The sequence below is a fragment of the Polypterus senegalus genome, unplaced genomic scaffold (assembly GCF_016835505.1).
Source record: "Polypterus senegalus isolate Bchr_013 unplaced genomic scaffold, ASM1683550v1 scaffold_4088, whole genome shotgun sequence".
Taxonomy (NCBI): domain Eukaryota; kingdom Metazoa; phylum Chordata; class Cladistia; order Polypteriformes; family Polypteridae; genus Polypterus; species Polypterus senegalus.
Window position 1 is genome coordinate 1 of NW_024381715.1, and position 18,565 is coordinate 18,565.

The following is an 18,565-nucleotide window of genomic DNA, read 5'->3' on the forward strand; positions in this document are numbered from 1 at the left end:
GAATTGCCTTAGTCGACTTCACAACCAATTCTCCGGGGTCTGCGTTAAAGTTCAAATCCAAATGAGTGATGTTCTCCAACAGATTGTAGCTTGTAGGCATGTGCTGGGTTGTTTTTATAACCTTTTCTGGCCTGTTGTAACACAAAAATATGAGATAGTTTAAGCCATATGAATGTCAGATGATAGCACATTTTGTATTGTTATTTCTTAAGGAACATAAAAAATGCTCACTTGTAAAGTGTAGGAAAACATGTCAGATCTATCTTGGCTAATAATAGAGCAGTCTTTAATTCTGATTAACTTATCAAATTAGTATATTCCCAAACTCAGTGAAACGCAGACACTTGAGAAGTTGAAAAAGCAATATGGCATACTTTTTATTCATGCAATTTACCATCATTCACGTGGTTTTCAAAAACAAAATAAAAATAAGGAGAAAATATTTTAAATATCATTTCTACCCTTCCACTAAGTTGTCTTTCATTAGACAATGTACTAAATCATATGAATATTCTTTAATAGAATTTCTGTTATCTGAGGATATGAAATTTATTATAAACTGTATAATCACAGCAAAAAACTGGAGAAGACACTGAAATAAATAAACAATACTAAAATAAAGGTGATCCAACAATACTCACGCCTCAGATGTTGTTGTATGAATTGTATAATATCCCCGGGGTCTTTTATTTGGTCCAAAATAGATATCTGCTAATCCTGTGAGTTTGTTTGCAGGAAAGTGAGCCAAGGGATCTTTGCCTGGGTTTTCACTGCACCAGCACCAAGCCTGGGCTCCAATCATGACTCCCCCACCTCCCTTGATAAATTCAGTAAGTTCCGGGAGCTGTGCGATTTGTTCCTGACCATTAACAAAGAACACTCCCATGCTGCTATCAAACTTGTCTGATATTTTCACCTTGTGGCCAGCGGCAGTGAGAATGCTTGCAACACCCTCATAGAATTTTGGAAGACCCACGACAGCATCTGGATTCGATTTCATCCATCTCACACAGTTACTTACAAGCGTGTGAAGCTGAGGTGCCATTAGGTATTGCTCGTGGCCAAAAACTACCATTCGACCCTTGCCATACTCTGTGGCAGCCATCAATACTGCTCCTGTCTGGTCTTTCAGGATAGGAATTGCCTTAGTCGACTTCACAACCAATTCTCCGGGGTCTGCGTTAAAGTTCAAATCCAAATGAGTGATGTTCTCCAACAGATTGTAGCTTGTAGGCATGTGCTGGGTTGTTTTTATAACCTTTTCTGGCCTGTTGTAACACAAAACATGAGACAGTTTAACCCATATGAATGTCAGATGATAGCACATATTGTATTGTTATTTCTTAAGGAACATAAAAAATGCTCACTTGTAAAGTGTAGGAAAACATGTCAGATCTATCTTGGCTAATAATAGAGCAGTCTTTAATTCTGATTAACTTATCAAATTAGTATATTCCCAAACTCAGTGAAACGCAGACACTTGCGAGAAGTTGAAAAAGCAATATGGCATACTTTTTATTCATGCAATTTACCATCATTCACGTGGTTTTCAAAAACAAAATAAAAATAAGGAGAAAATATTTTAAATATCATTTCTACCCTTCCACTAACTTGTCTTTCATTAGACAATGTACTAAATCATATGAATATTCTTTAATAGAATTTCTGTTATCTGAGGATATGAAATTTATTATGAACTGTAAAATCACAGCAAAAAACTGGAGAAGACACTGAAATAAATAAACAATACTAAAATAAAGGTGATCCAACAATACTCACGCCTCAGATGTTGTTGTATGAATTGTATAATATCCCCGGGGTCTTTTATTTGGTCCAAAATAGATATCTGCTAATCCTGTGAGTTTGTTTGCAGGAAAGTGAGCCAAGGGATCTTTGCCTGGGTTTTCACTGCACCAGCACCAAGCCTGGGCTCCAATCATGACTCCCCCACCTCCCTTGATAAATTCAGTAAGTTCCGGGAGCTGTGAGATTTGTTCCTGTCCATTAACAAAGAACACTCCCATGCTGTTATCAAACTTGTCTGATATTTTCACCTTGTGGCCAGCGGCAGTGAGAATGCTTGCAACACCCTCATAGAATTTTGGAAGACCCACGACAGCATCTGGATTCGATTTCATCCATCTCACACAGTTACTTACAAGCGTGTGAAGCTGAGGTGCCATTAGGTATTGCTCGTGGCCAAAAACTACCATTCGACCCTTGCCATACTCTGTGGCAGCCATCAATACTGCTCCTGTCTGGTCTTTCAGGATAGGAATTGCCTTAGTCGACTTCACAACCAATTCTCCGGGGTCTGCGTTAAAGTTCAAATCCAAATGAGTGATGTTCTCCAACAGATTGTAGCTTGTAGGCATGTGCTGGGTTGTTTTATAACCTTTTCTGGCCTGTTGTAACACAAAAATATGAGATAGTTTAAGCCATATGAATGTCAGATGATAGCACATTTTGTATTGTTATTTCTTAAGGAACATAAAAAATGCTCAATTGTAAAGTGTAGGAAAACATGTCAGATCTATCTTGGCTAATAATAGAGCAGTCTTTAATTCTGATTAACTTATCAAATTAGTATATTCCCAAACTCAGTGAAACGCAGACACTTTGAGAAGTTGAAAAGCAATATGGCATACTTTTTATTCATGCAATTTACCATCATTCACGTGGTTTTCAAAAACAAAATAAAAATAAGGAGAAAATATTTTAAATATCATTTCTACCCTTCCACTAACTTGTCTTTCATTAGACAATGTACTAAATCATATGAATATTCTTTAATAGAATTTCTGTTATCTGAGGTTATGAAATTTGTTATGAACTGTAAAATCACAGCAAAAAACTGGAGAAGACACTGAAATAAATAAACAATACTAAAATAAAGGTGATCCAACAATACTCACGCCTCAGATGTTGTTGTATGTATTGTATAATACCCCCGGGGTCTTTTATTTGGTCCAAAATAGATATCTGCTAATCCTGTGAGTTTGTTTGCAGGAAAGTGAGCCAAGGGATCTTTGCCTGGGTTTTCACTGCACCAGCACCAAGCCTGGGCTCCAATCATGACTCCCCCACCTCCCTTGATAAATTCAGTAAGTTCTGGGAGCTGTGAGATTTGTTCCTGTCCATTAACAAAGAACACTCCCATGCTGCTATCAAACTTGTCTGATATTTTCACCTTGTGGCCAGCGGCAGTGAGAATGCTTGCAACACCCTCATAGAATTTTGGAAGACCCACGACAGCATCTGGATTCGATTTCATCCATCTCACACAGTTACTCACAAGCGTGTGAAGCTGAGGTGCCATTAGGTATTGCTCATGGCCAAAAACTACCATTCGACCCTTGCCATACTCTGTGGCAGCCATCAATACTGCTCCTGTCTGGTCTTTCAGGATAGGAATTGCCTTAGTCGACTTCACAACCAATTCTCCGGGGTCTGCATTAAAGTTCAAATCCAAATGAGTGATGTTCTCCAACAGATTGTAGCTTGTAGGCATGTGCTGAGTTGTTTTTACAACCTTTTCTTGCCTGTTGTAACACAAATACATGAGACAGTTTAAGCAATATGAATATCAGGTGATAGCACATATTGTATTGCTATTTCTTCAGGAACAAAAAAATTGCTCTCTTTTAAAGTGCATGAAAATATGTCATATCAATCTCGGTTAATAATAGAGCAGTCTGTAATTCTGATTAACTTATCAAATTAGTTTATTCCCAAACTCAGTGAAACGCAGACACTTGAGAAGTTGAAAAAGCAATATGGCATACTTTTTATTCATGCAATTTACCATCATTCACGTGGTTTTCAAAACAAAATAAAAATAAGGAGAAAATATTTTAAATATCATTTCTACCCTTCCACTAAGTTGTCTTTCATTAGACAATGTACTAAATCATATGAATATTCTTTAATAGAATTTCTGTTATCTGAGGATATGAAATTTATTATGAACTGTATAATCACAGCAAAAAACTGGAGAAGACACTGAAATAAATAAACAATACTAAAATAAAGGTGATCCAACAATACTCACGCCTCAGATGTTGTTGTATGAATTGTATAATATCCCCGGGGTCTTTTATTTGGTCCAAAATAGATATCTGCTAATCCTGTGAGTTTGTTTGCAGGAAAGTGAGCCAAGGGATCTTTGCCTGGGTTTTCACTGCACCAGCACCAAGCCTGGGCTCCAATCATGACTCCCCCACCTCCCTTGATAAATTCAGTAAGTTCCGGGAGCTGTGAGATTTGTTCCTGTCCATTAACAAAGAACACTCCCATGCTGCTATCAAACTTGTCTGATATTTTCACCTTGTGGCCAGCGGCAGTGAGAATGCTTGCAACACCCTCATAGAATTTTGGAAGACCCACGACAGCATCTGGATTCGATTTCATCCATCTCACACAGTTACTTACAAGCGTGTGAAGCTGAGGTGCCATTAGGTATTGCTCGTGGCCAAAAACTACCATTCGACCCTTGCCATACTCTGTGGCAGCCATCAATACTGCTCCTGTCTGGTCTTTCAGGATAGGAATTGCCTTAGTCGACTTCACAACCAATTCTCCGGGGTCTGCGTTAAAGTTCAAATCCAAATGAGTGATATTCTCCAACAGATTGTAGCTTGTAGGCATGTGCTGGGTTGTTTTTATAACCTTTTCTGGCCTGTTGTAACACAAAAACATGAGACAGTTTAACCCATATGAATGTCAGATGATAGCACATATTGTATTGTTATTTCTTAAGGAACATAAAAAATGCTCACTTGTAAAGTGTAGGAAAACATGTCAGATCTATCTTGGCTAATAATAGAGCAGTCTTTAATTCTGATTAACTTATCAAATTAGTATATTCCCAAACTCAGTGAAACGCAGACACTTGCGAGAAGTTGAAAAAGCAATATGGCATACTTTTTATTCATGCAATTTACCATCATTCACGTGGTTTTCAAAAACAAAATAAAAATAAGGAGAAAATATTTTAAATATCATTTCTACCCTTCCACTAAGTTGTCTTTCATTAGACAATGTACTAAATCATATGAATATTCTTTAATAGAATTTCTGTTATCTGAGGATATGAAATTTATTATGAACTGTAAAATCACAGCAAAAAACTGGAGAAGACACTGAAATAAATAAACAATACTAAAATAAAGGTGATCCAACAATACTCACGCCTCAGATGTTGTTGTATGAATTGTATAATATCCCCGGGGTCTTTTATTTGGTCCAAAATAGATATCTGCTAATCCTGTGAGTTTGTTTGCAGGAAAGTGAGCCAAGGGATCTTTGCCTGGGTTTTCACTGCACCAGCACCAAGCCTGGGCTCCAATCATGACTCCCCCACCTCCCTTGATAAATTCAGTAAGTTCTGGGAGCTGTGAGATTTGTTCCTGTCCATTAACAAAGAACACTCCCATGCTGCTATCAAACTTGTCTGATATTTTCACCTTGTGGCCAGCGGCAGTGAGAATGCTTGCAACACCCTCATAGAATTTTGGAAGACCCACGACAGCATCTGGATTCGATTTCATCCATCTCACACAGTTACTCACAAGCGTGTGAAGCTGAGGTGCCATTAGGTATTGCTCATGGCCAAAAACTACCATTCGACCCTTGCCATACTCTGTGGCAGCCATCAATACTGCTCCTGTCTGGTCTTTCAGGATAGGAATTGCCTTAGTCGACTTCACAACCAATTCTCCGGGGTCTGCATTAAAGTTCAAATCCAAATGAGTGATGTTCTCCAACAGATTGTAGCTTGTAGGCATGTGCTGAGTTGTTTTTACAACCTTTTCTTGCCTGTTGTAACACAAATACATGAGACAGTTTAAGCAATATGAATATCAGGTGATAGCACATATTGTATTGCTATTTCTTCAGGAACAAAAAAATTGCTCTCTTTTAAAGTGCATGAAAATATGTCATATCAATCTCGGTTAATAATAGAGCAGTCTGTAATTCTGATTAACTTATCAAATTAGTTTATTCCCAAACTCAGTGAAACGCAGACACTTGCGAGAAGTTGAAAAAGCAATATGGCATACTTTTTATTCATGCAATTTACCATCATTCACGTGGTTTTCAAAAACAAAATAAAAATAAGGAGAAAATATTTTAAATATCATTTCTACCCTTCCACTAAGTTGTCTTTCATTAGACAACGTACTAAATCATATGAATATTCTTTAATAGAATTTCTGTTATCTGAGGATATGAAATTTATTATGAACTGTAAAATCACAGCAAAAAACTGGAAAAGACACTGAAATAAATAAACAATACTAAAATAAAGGTGATCCAACAATACTCACGCCTCAGATGTTGTTGTATGAATTGTATAATATCCCCGGGGTCTTTTATTTGGTCCAAAATAGATATCTGCTAATCCTGTGAGTTTGTTTGCAGGAAAGTGAGCCAAGGGATCTTTGCCTGGGTTTTCACTGCACCAGCACCAAGCCTGGGCTCCAATCATGACTCCCCCACCTCCCTTGATAAATTCAGTAAGTTCCGGGAGCTGTGAGATTTGTTCCTGTCCATTAACAAAGAACACTCCCATGCTGCTATCAAACTTGTCTGATATTTTCACCTTGTGGCCAGCGGCAGTGAGAATGCTTGCAACACCCTCATAGAATTTTGGAAGACCCACGACAGCATCTGGATTCGATTTCATCCATCTCACACAGTTACTTACAAGCGTGTGAAGCTGAGGTGCCATTAGGTATTGCTCGTGGCCAAAAACTACCATTCGACCCTTGCCATACTCTGTGGCAGCCATCAATACTGCTCCTGTCTGGTCTTTCAGGATAGGAATTGCCTTAGTCGACTTCACAACCAATTCTCCGGGGTCTGCGTTAAAGTTCAAATCCAAATGAGTGATGTTCTCCAACAGATTGTAGCTTGTAGGCATGTGCTGGGTTGTTTTTATAACCTTTTCTGGCCTGTTGTAACAGAAAACATGAGACAGTTTAACCCATATGAATGTCAGATGATAGCACATATTGTATTGTTATTTCTTAAGGAACATAAAAAATGCTCACTTGTAAAGTGTAGGAAAACATGTCAGATCTATCTTGGCTAATAATAGAGCAGTCTTTAATTCTGATTAACTTATCAAATTAGTATATTCCCAAACTCAGTGAAACGCAGACACTCGAGAAGTTGAAAAAGCAATATGGCATACTTTTTATTCATGCAATTTACCATCATTCACGTGGTTTTCAAAAACAAAATAAAAATAAGGAGAAAATATTTTAAATATCATTTCTACCCTTCCACTAAGTTGTCTTTCATTAGACAATGTACTAAATCATATGAATATTCTTTAATAGAATTTCTGTTATCTGAGGATATGAAATTTATTATGAACTGTAAAATCACAGCAAAAAACTGGAGAAGACACTGAAATAAATAAACAATACTAAAATAAAGGTGATCCAACAATACTCACGCCTCAGATGTTGTTGTATGAATTGTATAATATCCCCGGTCTTTTATTTGGTCCAAAATAGATATCTGCTAATCCTGTGAGTTTGTTTGCAGGAAAGTGAGCCAAGGGATCTTTGCCTGGGTTTTCACTGCACCAGCACCAAGCCTGGGCTCCAATCATGACTCCCCCACCTCCCTTGATAAATTCAGTAAGTTCCGGGAGCTGTGAGATTTGTTCCTGTCCATTAACAAAGAACACTCCCATGCTGTTATCAAACTTGTCTGATATTTTCACCTTGTGGCCAGCGGCAGTGAGAATGCTTGCAACACCCTCATAGAATTTTGGAAGACCCACGACAGCATCTGGATTCGATTTCATCCATCTCACACAGTTACTTACAAGCGTGTGAAGCTGAGGTGCCATTAGGTATTGCTCGTGGCCAAAAACTACCATTCGACCCTTGCCATACTCTGTGGCAGCCATCAATACTGCTCCTGTCTGGTCTTTCAGGATAGGAATTGCCTTAGTCGACTTCACAACCAATTCTCCGGGGTCTGCGTTAAAGTTCAAATCCAAATGAGTGATGTTCTCCAACAGATTGTAGCTTGTAGGCATGTGCTGGGTTGTTTTTATAACCTTTTCTGGCCTGTTGTAACACAAAAATATGAGATAGTTTAAGCCATATGAATGTCAGATGATAGCACATTTTGTATTGTTATTTCTTAAGGAACATAAAAAATGCTCACTTGTAAAGTGTAGGAAAACATGTCAGATCTATCTTGGCTAATAATAGAGCAGTCTTTAATTCTGATTAACTTATCAAATTAGTATATTCCCAAACTCAGTGAAACGCAGACACTTGCGAGAAGTTGAAAAAGCAATATGGCATACTTTTATTGATGCAATTTACCATCATTCACGTGGTTTTCAAAAACAAAATAAAAATAAGGAGAAAATATTTTAAATATCATTTCTACCCTTCCACTAACTTGTCTTTCATTAGACAATGTACTAAATCATATGAATATTCTTTAATAGAATTTCTGTTATCTGAGGATATGAAATTTATTATGAACTGTAAAATCACAGCAAAAAACTGGAGAAGACACTGAAATAAATAAACAATACTAAAATAAAGGTGATCCAACAATACTCACGCCTCAGATGTTGTTGTATGTATTGTATAATACCCCCGGGGTCTTTTATTTGGTCCAAAATAGATATCTGCTAATCCTGTGAGTTTGTTTGCAGGAAAGTGAGCCAAGGGATCTTTGCCTGGGTTTTCACTGCACCAGCACCAAGCCTGGGCTCCAATCATGACTCCCCCACCTCCCTTGATAAATTCAGTAAGTTCTGGGAGCTGTGAGATTTGTTCCTGTCCATTAACAAAGAACACTCCCATGCTGCTATCAAACTTGTCTGATATTTTCACCTTGTGGCCAGCGGCAGTGAGAATGCTTGCAACACCCTCATAGAATTTTGGAAGACCCACGACAGCATCTGGATTCGATTTCATCCATCTCACACAGTTACTCACAAGCGTGTGAAGCTGAGGTGCCATTAGGTATTGCTCATGGCCAAAAACTACCATTCGACCCTTGCCATACTCTGTGGCAGCCATCAATACTGCTCCTGTCTGGTCTTTCAGGATAGGAATTGCCTTAGTCGACTTCACAACCAATTCTCCGGGGTCTGCATTAAAGTTCAAATCCAAATGAGTGATGTTCTCCAACAGATTGTAGCTTGTAGGCATGTGCTGAGTTGTTTTTACAACCTTTTCGTGCCTGTTGTAACACAAATACATGAGACAGTTTAAGCAATATGAATATCAGGTGATAGCACATATTGTATTGCTATTTCTTCAGGAACAAAAAAATTGCTCTCTTTTAAAGTGCATGAAAATATGTCATATCAATCTCGGTTAATAATAGAGCAGTCTGTAATTCTGATTAACTTATCAAATTAGTTTATTCCCAAACTCAGTGAAACGCAGACACTTGTGAAAAGTTGAAAAATCAATATGGCATACTTTTTATTCATGTAATTTACCATCATTCACGTGGTTTTCAAAACCAAAGAAAAAATAAGGAGAAAATATTTTAAATATCATTTCTACCCTTCCACTAAGTTGTCTTTCATTAGACAACATACTAAATCATATGAATATTCTTTAATAGAATTTCAGTTATCTGAGGATATGAAATTTATTATGAACTGTATAATCACAGCAAAAAACTGGAGAAGACACTGAAATAAATAAACAATACTAAAATAAAGGTGATCCAACAATACTCACGCCTCAGATGTTGTTGTATGAATTGTATAATATCCCCGGGGTCTTTTATTTGGTCCAAAATAGATATCTGCTAATCCTGTGAGTTTGTTTGCAGGAAAGTGAGCCAAGGGATCTTTGCCTGGGTTTTCACTGCACCAGCACCAAGCCTGGGCTCCAATCATGACTCCCCCACCTCCCTTGATAAATTCAGTAAGTTCCGGGAGCTGTGAGATTTGTTCCTGTCCATTAACAAAGAACACTCCCATGCTGCTATCAAACTTGTCTGATATTTTCACCTTGTGGCCAGCGGCAGTGAGAATGCTTGCAACACCCTCATAGAATTTTGGAAGACCCACGACAGCATCTGGATTCGATTTCATCCATCTCACACAGTTACTTACAAGCGTGTGAAGCTGAGGTGCCATTAGGTATTGCTCGTGGCCAAAAACTACCATTCGACCCTTGCCATACTCTGTGGCAGCCATCAATACTGCTCCTGTCTGGTCTTTCAGGATAGGAATTGCCTTAGTCGACTTCACAACCAATTCTCCGGGGTCTGCGTTAAAGTTCAAATCCAAATGAGTGATGTTCTCCAACAGATTATAGCTTGTAGGCATGTGCTGAGTTGTTTTTATAACCTTTTCTGGCCTGTTGTAACACAAAAACATGAGACAGTTTAAACAATATGAATGTCAGATGATAGCACATATTGTATTGTTATTTCTTAAGGAACATAAAAAATGCTCACTTGTAAAGTGTAGGAAAACATGTCAGATCTATCCTGGCTAATAATAGAGCAGTCTTTAATTCTGATTAACTTATCAAATTAGTTTATTCCCAAACTCAGTGAAACGCAGACACTTGAGAAGTTGAAAAATCAATATGGCATACTTTTTATTCATGTAATTTACCATCATTCACGTGGTTTTCAAAAACAAAGTAAAAATAAGGAGAAAATATTTTAAATATTATTTCTACCCTTCCACTAAGTTGTCTTTCATTAGACAACATACTAAATCATATGAATATTCTTTAATAGAATTTCAGTTATCTGAGGATATGAAATTTATTACGAACTGTATAATCACAGCAAAAAAACGAAGAACACATTGAAATTAATAAACAATATTAAAATAAAGCTGATCCAACAATACTCACGCCTCAGAAGTTGTTGTATGTATTGTATAATACCCCCGGGGTCTTTTATTTGGTCCAAAATAGATATCTGCTAATCCTGTGAGTTTGTTTGCAGGAAAGTGAGCCAAGGGATCTTTGCCTGGGTTTTCACTGCACCAGCACCAAGCCTGGGCTCCAATCATGACTCCCCCGCCTCCCTTGATAAATTCAGTAAGTTCCGGGAGCTGTGAGATTTGTTCCTGTCCATTAACAAAGAACACTCCCATGCTGCTATCAAACTTGTCTGATATTTTCACCTTGTGGCCAGCGGCAGTGAGAATGCTTGCAACACCCTCATAGAATTTTGGAAGACCCACGACAGCATCTGGATTCGATTTCATCCATCTCACACAGTTACTCACAAGCGTGTGAAGCTGAGGTGCCATTAGGTATTGCTCGTGGCCAAAAACTACCATTCGACCCTTGCCATACTCTGTGGCAGCCATCAATACTGCTCCTGTCTGGTCTTTCAGGATAGGAATTGCCTTAGTCGACTTCACAACCAATTCTCCGGGGTCTGCGTTAAAGTTCAAATCCAAATGAGTGATGTTCTCCAACAGATTGTAGCTTGTAGGCATGTGCTGAGTTGTTTTATAACCTTTTCTGGCCTGTTGTAACACAAAAACATGAGACAGTTTAAACAATATGAATGTCAGATGATAGCACATATTGTATTGCTATTTCTTCTGGACCAAAAAAAATGCTCACTTCTAAAGTGTAGGAAAACATGTCAGATCTATCTTGGCTAATAATAGAGCAGTCTGTAATTCTGATTAACTTATCAAATTAGTTTATTCCCAAACTCAGTGAAACGCAGACACTTGCGAGAAGTTGAAAAAGCAATATGGCATACTTTTTATTCATGTAATTTACCATCATTCACGTGGTTTTCAAAAACAAAATAAAAATAAGGAGAAAATATTTTAAATATCATTTCTACTCTTCCACTAAGTTTTCTTTCATTAGACAACATACTAAATCATATGAATATTCTTTAATAGAATTTCAGTTATCTGAGGATATGAAATTTATTACGAAGTGTATAGTCACAGCAAAAAAACGAAGAACACATTGAAATTAATAAACAATATTAAAATAAAGCTGATCCAACAATACTCACGCCTCAGATGTTGTTGTATGTATTGTATAATACCCCCGGGGTCTTTTATTTGGTCCAAAATAGATATCTGCTAATCCTGTGAGTTTGTTTGCAGGAAAGTGAGCCAAGGGATCTTTGCCTGGGTTTTCACTGCACCAGCACCAAGCCTGGGCTCCAATCATGACTCCCCCACCTCCCTTGATAAATTCAGTAAGTTCTGGGAGCTGTGAGATTTGTTCCTGTCCATTAACAAAGAACACTCCCATGCTGCTATCAAACTTGTCTGATATTTTCACCTTGTGGCCAGCGGCAGTGAGAATGCTTGCAACACCCTCATAGAATTTTGGAAGACCCACGACAGCATCTGGATTCGATTTCATCCATCTCACACAGTTACTCACAAGCGTGTGAAGCTGAGGTGCCATTAGGTATTGCTCATGGCCAAAAACTACCATTCGACCCTTGCCATACTCTGTGGCAGCCATCAATACTGCTCCTGTCTGGTCTTTCAGGATAGGAATTGCCTTAGTCGACTTCACAACCAATTCTCCGGGGTCTGCATTAAAGTTCAAATCCAAATGAGTGATGTTCTCCAACAGATTGTAGCTTGTAGGCATGTGCTGAGTTGTTTTTACAACCTTTTCTTGCCTGTTGTAACACAAATACATGAGACAGTTTAAGCAATATGAATATCAGGTGATAGCACATATTGTATTGCTATTTCTTCAGGAACAAAAAAATTGCTCTCTTTTAAAGTGCATGAAAATATGTCATATCAATCTCGGTTAATAATAGAGCAGTCTGTAATTCTGATTAACTTATCAAATTAGTTTATTCCCAAACTCAGTGAAACGCAGACACTTGTGAAAAGTTGAAAAATCAATATGGCATACTTTTTATTCATGTAATTTACCATCATTCACGTGGTTTTCAAAACCAAAGAAAAAATAAGGAGAAAATATTTTAAATATCATTTCTACCCTTCCACTAAGTTGTCTTTCATTAGACAACATACTAAATTATATGAATATTCTTTAATAGAATTTCAGTTATTTGAGGATATGAAATTTATTATGAACTGTATAATCACAGCAAAAAACTGGAGAAGACACTGAAATAAATAAACAATACTAAAATAAAGGTGATCCAACAATACTCACGCCTCAGATGTTGTTGTATGAATTGTATAATATCCCCGGGGTCTTTTATTTGGTCCAAAATAGATATCTGCTAATCCTGTGAGTTTGTTTGCAGGAAAGTGAGCCAAGGGATCTTTGCCTGGGTTTTCACTGCACCAGCACCAAGCCTGGGCTCCAATCATGACTCCCCCACCTCCCTTGATAAATTCAGTAAGTTCCGGGAGCTGTGAGATTTGTTCCTGTCCATTAACAAAGAACACTCCCATGCTGCTATCAAACTTGTCTGATATTTTCACCTTGTGGCCAGCGGCAGTGAGAATGCTTGCAACACCCTCATAGAATTTTGGAAGACCCACGACAGCATCTGGATTCGATTTCATCCATCTCACACAGTTACTCACAAGCGTGTGAAGCTGAGGTGCCATTAGGTATTGCTCGTGGCCAAAAACTACCATTCGACCCTTGCCATACTCTGTGGCAGCCATCAATACTGCTCCTGTCTGGTCTTTCAGGATAGGAATTGCCTTAGTCGACTTCACAACCAATTCTCCGGGGTCTGCGTTAAAGTTCAAATCCAAATGAGTGATGTTCTCCAACAGATTGTAGCTTGTAGGCATGTGCTGAGTTGTTTTTATAACCTTTTCTGGCCTGTTGTAACACAAAAACATGAGACAGTTTAAACAATATGAATGTCAGATGATAGCACATATTGTATTGTTATTTCTTAAGGAACATAAAAAATGCTCACTTGTAAAGTGTAGGAAAACATGTCAGATCTATCCTGGCTAATAATAGAGCAGTCTTTAATTCTGATTAACTTATCAAATTAGTTTATTCCCAAACTCAGTGAAACGCAGACACTTGCGAGAAGTTGAAAAATCAATATGGCATACTTTTTATTCATGTAATTTACCATCATTCACGTGGTTTTCAAAAACAAAGTAAAAATAAGGAGAAAATATTTTAAATATTATTTCTACCCTTCCACTAAGTTGTCTTTCATTAGACAACATACTAAATCATATGAATATTCTTTAATAGAATTTCAGTTATCTGAGGATATGAAATTTATTACGAACTGTATAATCACAGCAAAAAAACGAAGAACACATTGAAATTAATAAACAATATTAAAATAAAGCTGATCCAACAATACTCACGCCTCAGAAGTTGTTGTATGTATTGTATAATACCCCCGGGGTCTTTTATTTGGTCCAAAATAGATATCTGCTAATCCTGTGAGTTTGTTTGCAGGAAAGTGAGCCAAGGGATCTTTGCCTGGGTTTTCACTGCACCAGCACCAAGCCTGGGCTCCAATCATGACTCCCCCGCCTCCCTTGATAAATTCAGTAAGTTCTGGGAGCTGTGAGATTTGTTCCTGTCCATTAACGAAGAACACTCCCATGCTGCTATCAAACTTGTCTGATATTTTCACCTTGTGGCCAGCGGCAGTGAGAATGCTTGCAACACCCTCATAGAATTTTGGAAGACCCACGACAGCATCTGGATTCGATTTCATCCATCTCACACAGTTACTCACAAGCGTGTGAAGCTGAGGTGCCATTAGGTATTGCTCGTGGCCAAAAACTACCATTCGACCCTTGCCATACTCTGTGGCAGCCATCAATACTGCTCCTGTCTGGTCTTTTAGGATAGGAATTGCCTTAGTCGACTTCACAACCAATTCTCCGGGGTCTGCATTAAAGTTCAAATCCAAATGAGTGATGTTCTCCAACAGATTGTAGCTTGTAGGCATGTGCTGAGTTGTTTTTATAACCTTTTCTGGCCTGTTGTAACACAAAAACATGAGACAGTTTAAACAATATGAATGTCAGATGATAGCACATATTGTATTGCTATTTCTTCTGGACCAAAAAAAATGCTCACTTCTAAAGTGTAGGAAAACATGTCAGATCTATCTTGGCTAATAATAGAGCAGTCTTTAATTCTGATTAACTTATCAAATTAGTTTATTCCCAAACTCAGTGAAACGCAGACACTTGCGAGAAGTTGAAAAAGCAATATGGCATACTTTTTATTCATGTAATTTACCATCATTCACGTGGTTTTCAAAAACAAAATAAAAATAAGGAGAAAATATTTTAAATATCATTTCTACCCTTCCACTAAGTTTTCTTTCATTAGACAACATACTAAATCATATGAATATTCTTTAATAGAATTTCAGTTATCTGAGGATATGAAATTTATTACGAAGTGTATAGTCACAGCAAAAAAACGAAGAACACATTGAAATTAATAAACAATATTAAAATAAAGCTGATCCAACAATACTCACGCCTCAGATGTTGTTGTATGTATTGTATAATACCCCCGGGGTCTTTTATTTGGTCCAAAATAGATATCTGCTAATCCTGTGAGTTTGTTTGCAGGAAAGTGAGCTAAGGGATCTTTGCCTGGGTTTTCACTGCACCAGCACCAAGCCTGGGCTCCAATCATGACTCCCCCACCTCCCTTGATAAATTCAGTAAGTTCTGGGAGCTGTGAGATTTGTTCCTGTCCATTAACAAAGAACACTCCCATGCTGCTATCAAACTTGTCTGATATTTTCACCTTGTGGCCAGCGGCAGTGAGAATGCTTGCAACTCCCTCATAGAATTTTGGAAGACCCACGACAGCATCTGGATTCGATTTCATCCATCTCACACAGTTACTCACAAGCGTGTGAAGCTGAGGTGCCATTAGGTATTGCTCATGGCCAAAAACTACCATTCGACCCTTGCCATACTCTGTGGCAGCCATCAATACTGCTCCTGTCTGGTCTTTCAGGATAGGAATTGCCTTAGTCGACTTCACAACCAATTCTCCGGGGTCTGCGTTAAAGTTCAAATCCAAATGAGTGATGTTCTCCAACAGATTGTAGCTTGTAGGCATGTGCTGAGTTGTTTTTATAACCTTTTCTGGCCTGTTGTAACACAAAAACATGAGACAGTTTAAACAATATGAATGTCAGATGATAGCACATATTGTATTGCTATTTCTTCAGGAACAAAAAAATTGCTCTCTTTTAAAGTGCATGAAAATATGTCATATCAATCTCGGCTAATAATAGAGCAGTCTGTAATTCTGATTAACTTATCAAATTAGTTTATTCCCAAACTCAGTGAAACGCAGACACTTGTGAGAAGTTGAATAAGCAATATGGCATACTTTTTATTCATGTAATTTACCATCATTCACGTGGTTTTCAAAAACAAAATAAAAATAAGGAGAAAATATTTTAAATATCATTTCTACCCTTCCACTAAGTTGTCTTTCATTAGACAACATACTAAATCATCTGAATATTCTTTAACAGAATTTCAGTTATCTGAGGATATGAAATTTATTATGAACTTTATAATAACAGTAAAAAAATGAAGAACACACTGAAATAAATAAACAATATTAAAATAAAGCTGATCCAACAATACTCACGCCTCAGATGTTGTTGTATGAATTGTATAATATCCCCGGGGTCTTTTATTTGGTCCAAAATAGATATCTGCTAATCCTGTGAGTTTGTTTGCAGGAAAGTGAGCCAAGGGATCTTTGCCTGGGTTTTCACTGCACCAGCACCAAGCCTGGGCTCCAATCATGACTCCCCCACCTCCCTTGATAAATTCAGTAAGTTCTGGGAGCTGTGAGATTTGTTCCTGTCCATTAACAAAGAACACTCCCATGCTGCTATCAAACTTGTCTGATATTTTCACCTTGTGGCCAGCGGCAGTGAGAATGCTTGCAACACCCTCATAGAATTTTGGAAGACCCACGACAGCATCTGGATTTGATTTCATCCATCTCACACAGTTACATACAAGCGTGTGAAGCTGGGGTGCCATTAGGTATTGCTCGTGGCCGAAAACTACCATTCGACCCTTGCCATACTCTGTGGCAGCCATCAATACTGCTCCTGTCTGGTCTTTCAGGATAGGAATTGCCTTACTCGACTTCACAACCAATTCTCCGGGGTCTGCATTAAAGTTCAAATCCAAATGAGTGATGTTCTCCAACAGATTGTAGCTTGTAGGCATGTGTTGAGTTGTTTTTATAACCATTTCTTGCCTGTTGTAACACAAAAACATGAGACAGTTTAAGCCATATGAATGTCAGATGATAGCACATATTGTATTGCTATTTCTTAAGGAACAAAAAAAATGCTCTCTTTTAAAGTGCATGAAAACATGTCAGATCAATCTTGGCTAATAATACAGCAGTCTTTAATGCTGATTAACTTATCAAACTACTTTATTCCCAAACTCAGTGAAGCACTGACACTTGTAAAAAGTTGAAAAAGGAATATGGTATACTTTTTATTCATGTAATTTACCAATATTGAGGAGGTTTTCAAAACCAAAATAAAAATGAGGAGAAAATATTTTAAATATCATTTACACCTTTCCACTAAGGTGTGTTTCATTGGACAACTTCCTCAATAATCTGAATACTTCTTTAACAGAATTTCAGTTATCTGAGGATATGAAATTTATTATGAAATGTATAATCACTGTAAAAAACAGGAGAACACACTGAAATTAATAAACAATACTTTAAAAAGGTGATCCAATAATACTCACGCCCCAGAAGTTGTCATATGAATTGTAAAATATCCCCGGGGTCTTTTATTTGGTCCAAAATAGATATCTGCTAATCCTGTGAGTTTGTTTGCAGGAAAGTGAGCCAAGGGATCTTTGCCTGGGTTTTCACTGCACCAGCACCAAGCCTGGGCTCCAATCATGACTCCCCCACCTCCCTTGATAAATTCAGTAAGTTCTGGGAGCTGTGAGATTTGTTCCTGTCCATTAACGAAGAACACTCCCATGCTGCTATCAAACTTGTCTGATATTTTCACCTTGTGGCCAGCTGCAGTGAGAATGCTTGCAACACTCTCACAGTATTTAGGAATACCCACTACAGCATTTGAATTCGATTTCAGCCATTTCACACAATTGCATATAAACATCTGAATATTAGGCTCTTTTAGATAGGCCTCGTGGCCAAAAACTACCATTCGACCTTTCCCATATTCTGTGGCAGCCATCAATACTGCACCAGCTTGGTCTTTTAGGATAGGGATTGCCTTAGTCGACTTGACTACCAGTTCTCCAGGGTCTGCCTCAATGTTCAAATCTAATACAGTTATGTTCTCCAGTAGCTGGAAAATTGCAGGCATCTGATCAGATAAATGTTTTTGACCTGTTTTTGACCTGTTGTAAGACAGTAAAAAAATGGACTGTTTTAACTGAAGCTATTATAAATGATATTGTAAATGTCTTTGCTATTGCCTCCTAGCATCTAATCATATTTTTATTAATGTATTATTCAAATATTCACAAATTATTTCTATCAGCTTTATTTAAGGTTTCCACTATGTGTTTCTATTACCATAAGAGAACATTTTTTAAATTCTCTCTATATATATAAGTTTTAAA

The 18,565-nt window shown here is 37.7% G+C and overlaps 2 protein-coding genes across 4 annotated transcripts; both read right to left on the minus strand.

Moving 5' to 3' along the window:
- Positions 1 to 4: 4 nt before the first annotated feature.
- LOC120520901 (TRPM8 channel-associated factor 2-like) lies at positions 5 to 2,405 on the minus strand (the record flags this gene model as incomplete). The annotated part of the gene is made up of 3 exons (XM_039742886.1): positions 1,780 to 2,405; positions 642 to 1,268; positions 5 to 131 (listed from the first exon to the last, which is right to left on the minus strand). Coding segments are annotated over exons 1-3 (1,350 nt in total), but the record flags the coding sequence as incomplete, so codon positions are not given.
- Positions 2,406 to 6,864: 4,459 nt separating this feature from the next.
- Positions 6,865 to 18,333, minus strand: LOC120520899. Of its 3 annotated transcripts, none has more exons than XM_039742884.1 (9): positions 17,711 to 18,333; positions 16,572 to 17,198; positions 15,433 to 16,059; positions 14,294 to 14,920; positions 13,155 to 13,781; positions 12,016 to 12,642; positions 8,602 to 9,228; positions 7,466 to 8,090; positions 6,865 to 6,956 (listed from the first exon to the last, which is right to left on the minus strand). In XM_039742884.1, the coding sequence occupies exons 1-8, from the start codon at positions 18,304 to 18,306 to the stop codon at positions 7,469 to 7,471; spliced, it is 4,980 nt and encodes a 1,659-aa protein (XP_039598818.1). In that variant the 5' UTR covers positions 18,307 to 18,333; the 3' UTR covers positions 6,865 to 6,956; positions 7,466 to 7,468. The 3 variants fall into 3 exon arrangements, with proteins under 3 accessions (XP_039598818.1, XP_039598817.1, XP_039598819.1); XM_039742883.1 differs by lacking the exon at positions 8,602 to 9,228 and adding an exon at positions 9,741 to 10,367 and having other exon boundaries at positions 17,711 to 18,331; XM_039742885.1 differs by lacking the exons at positions 8,602 to 9,228; positions 12,016 to 12,642 and adding an exon at positions 9,741 to 10,367 and having other exon boundaries at positions 17,711 to 18,330.
- Positions 18,334 to 18,565: the final 232 nt, after the last annotated feature.

Excerpts from the sequence above, each read along its gene's own strand:
- LOC120520899 (XM_039742884.1), bottom strand. The coding sequence starts at position 18,306 with ATGCCTGCAATTTTCCAGCTACTGGAGAACATAACTGTATTAGATTTG. Across the intron at positions 13,782-14,293 it reads CATACAACAACTTCTGAGGC|GCCAGAAAAGGTTATAAAAA; the intron begins GTGAGTATTGTT and ends GTGTTACAACAG. Across the intron at positions 9,229-12,015 it reads CATACAACAACATCTGAGGC|GCACGAAAAGGTTGTAAAAA; the intron begins GTGAGTATTGTT and ends GTGTTACAACAG.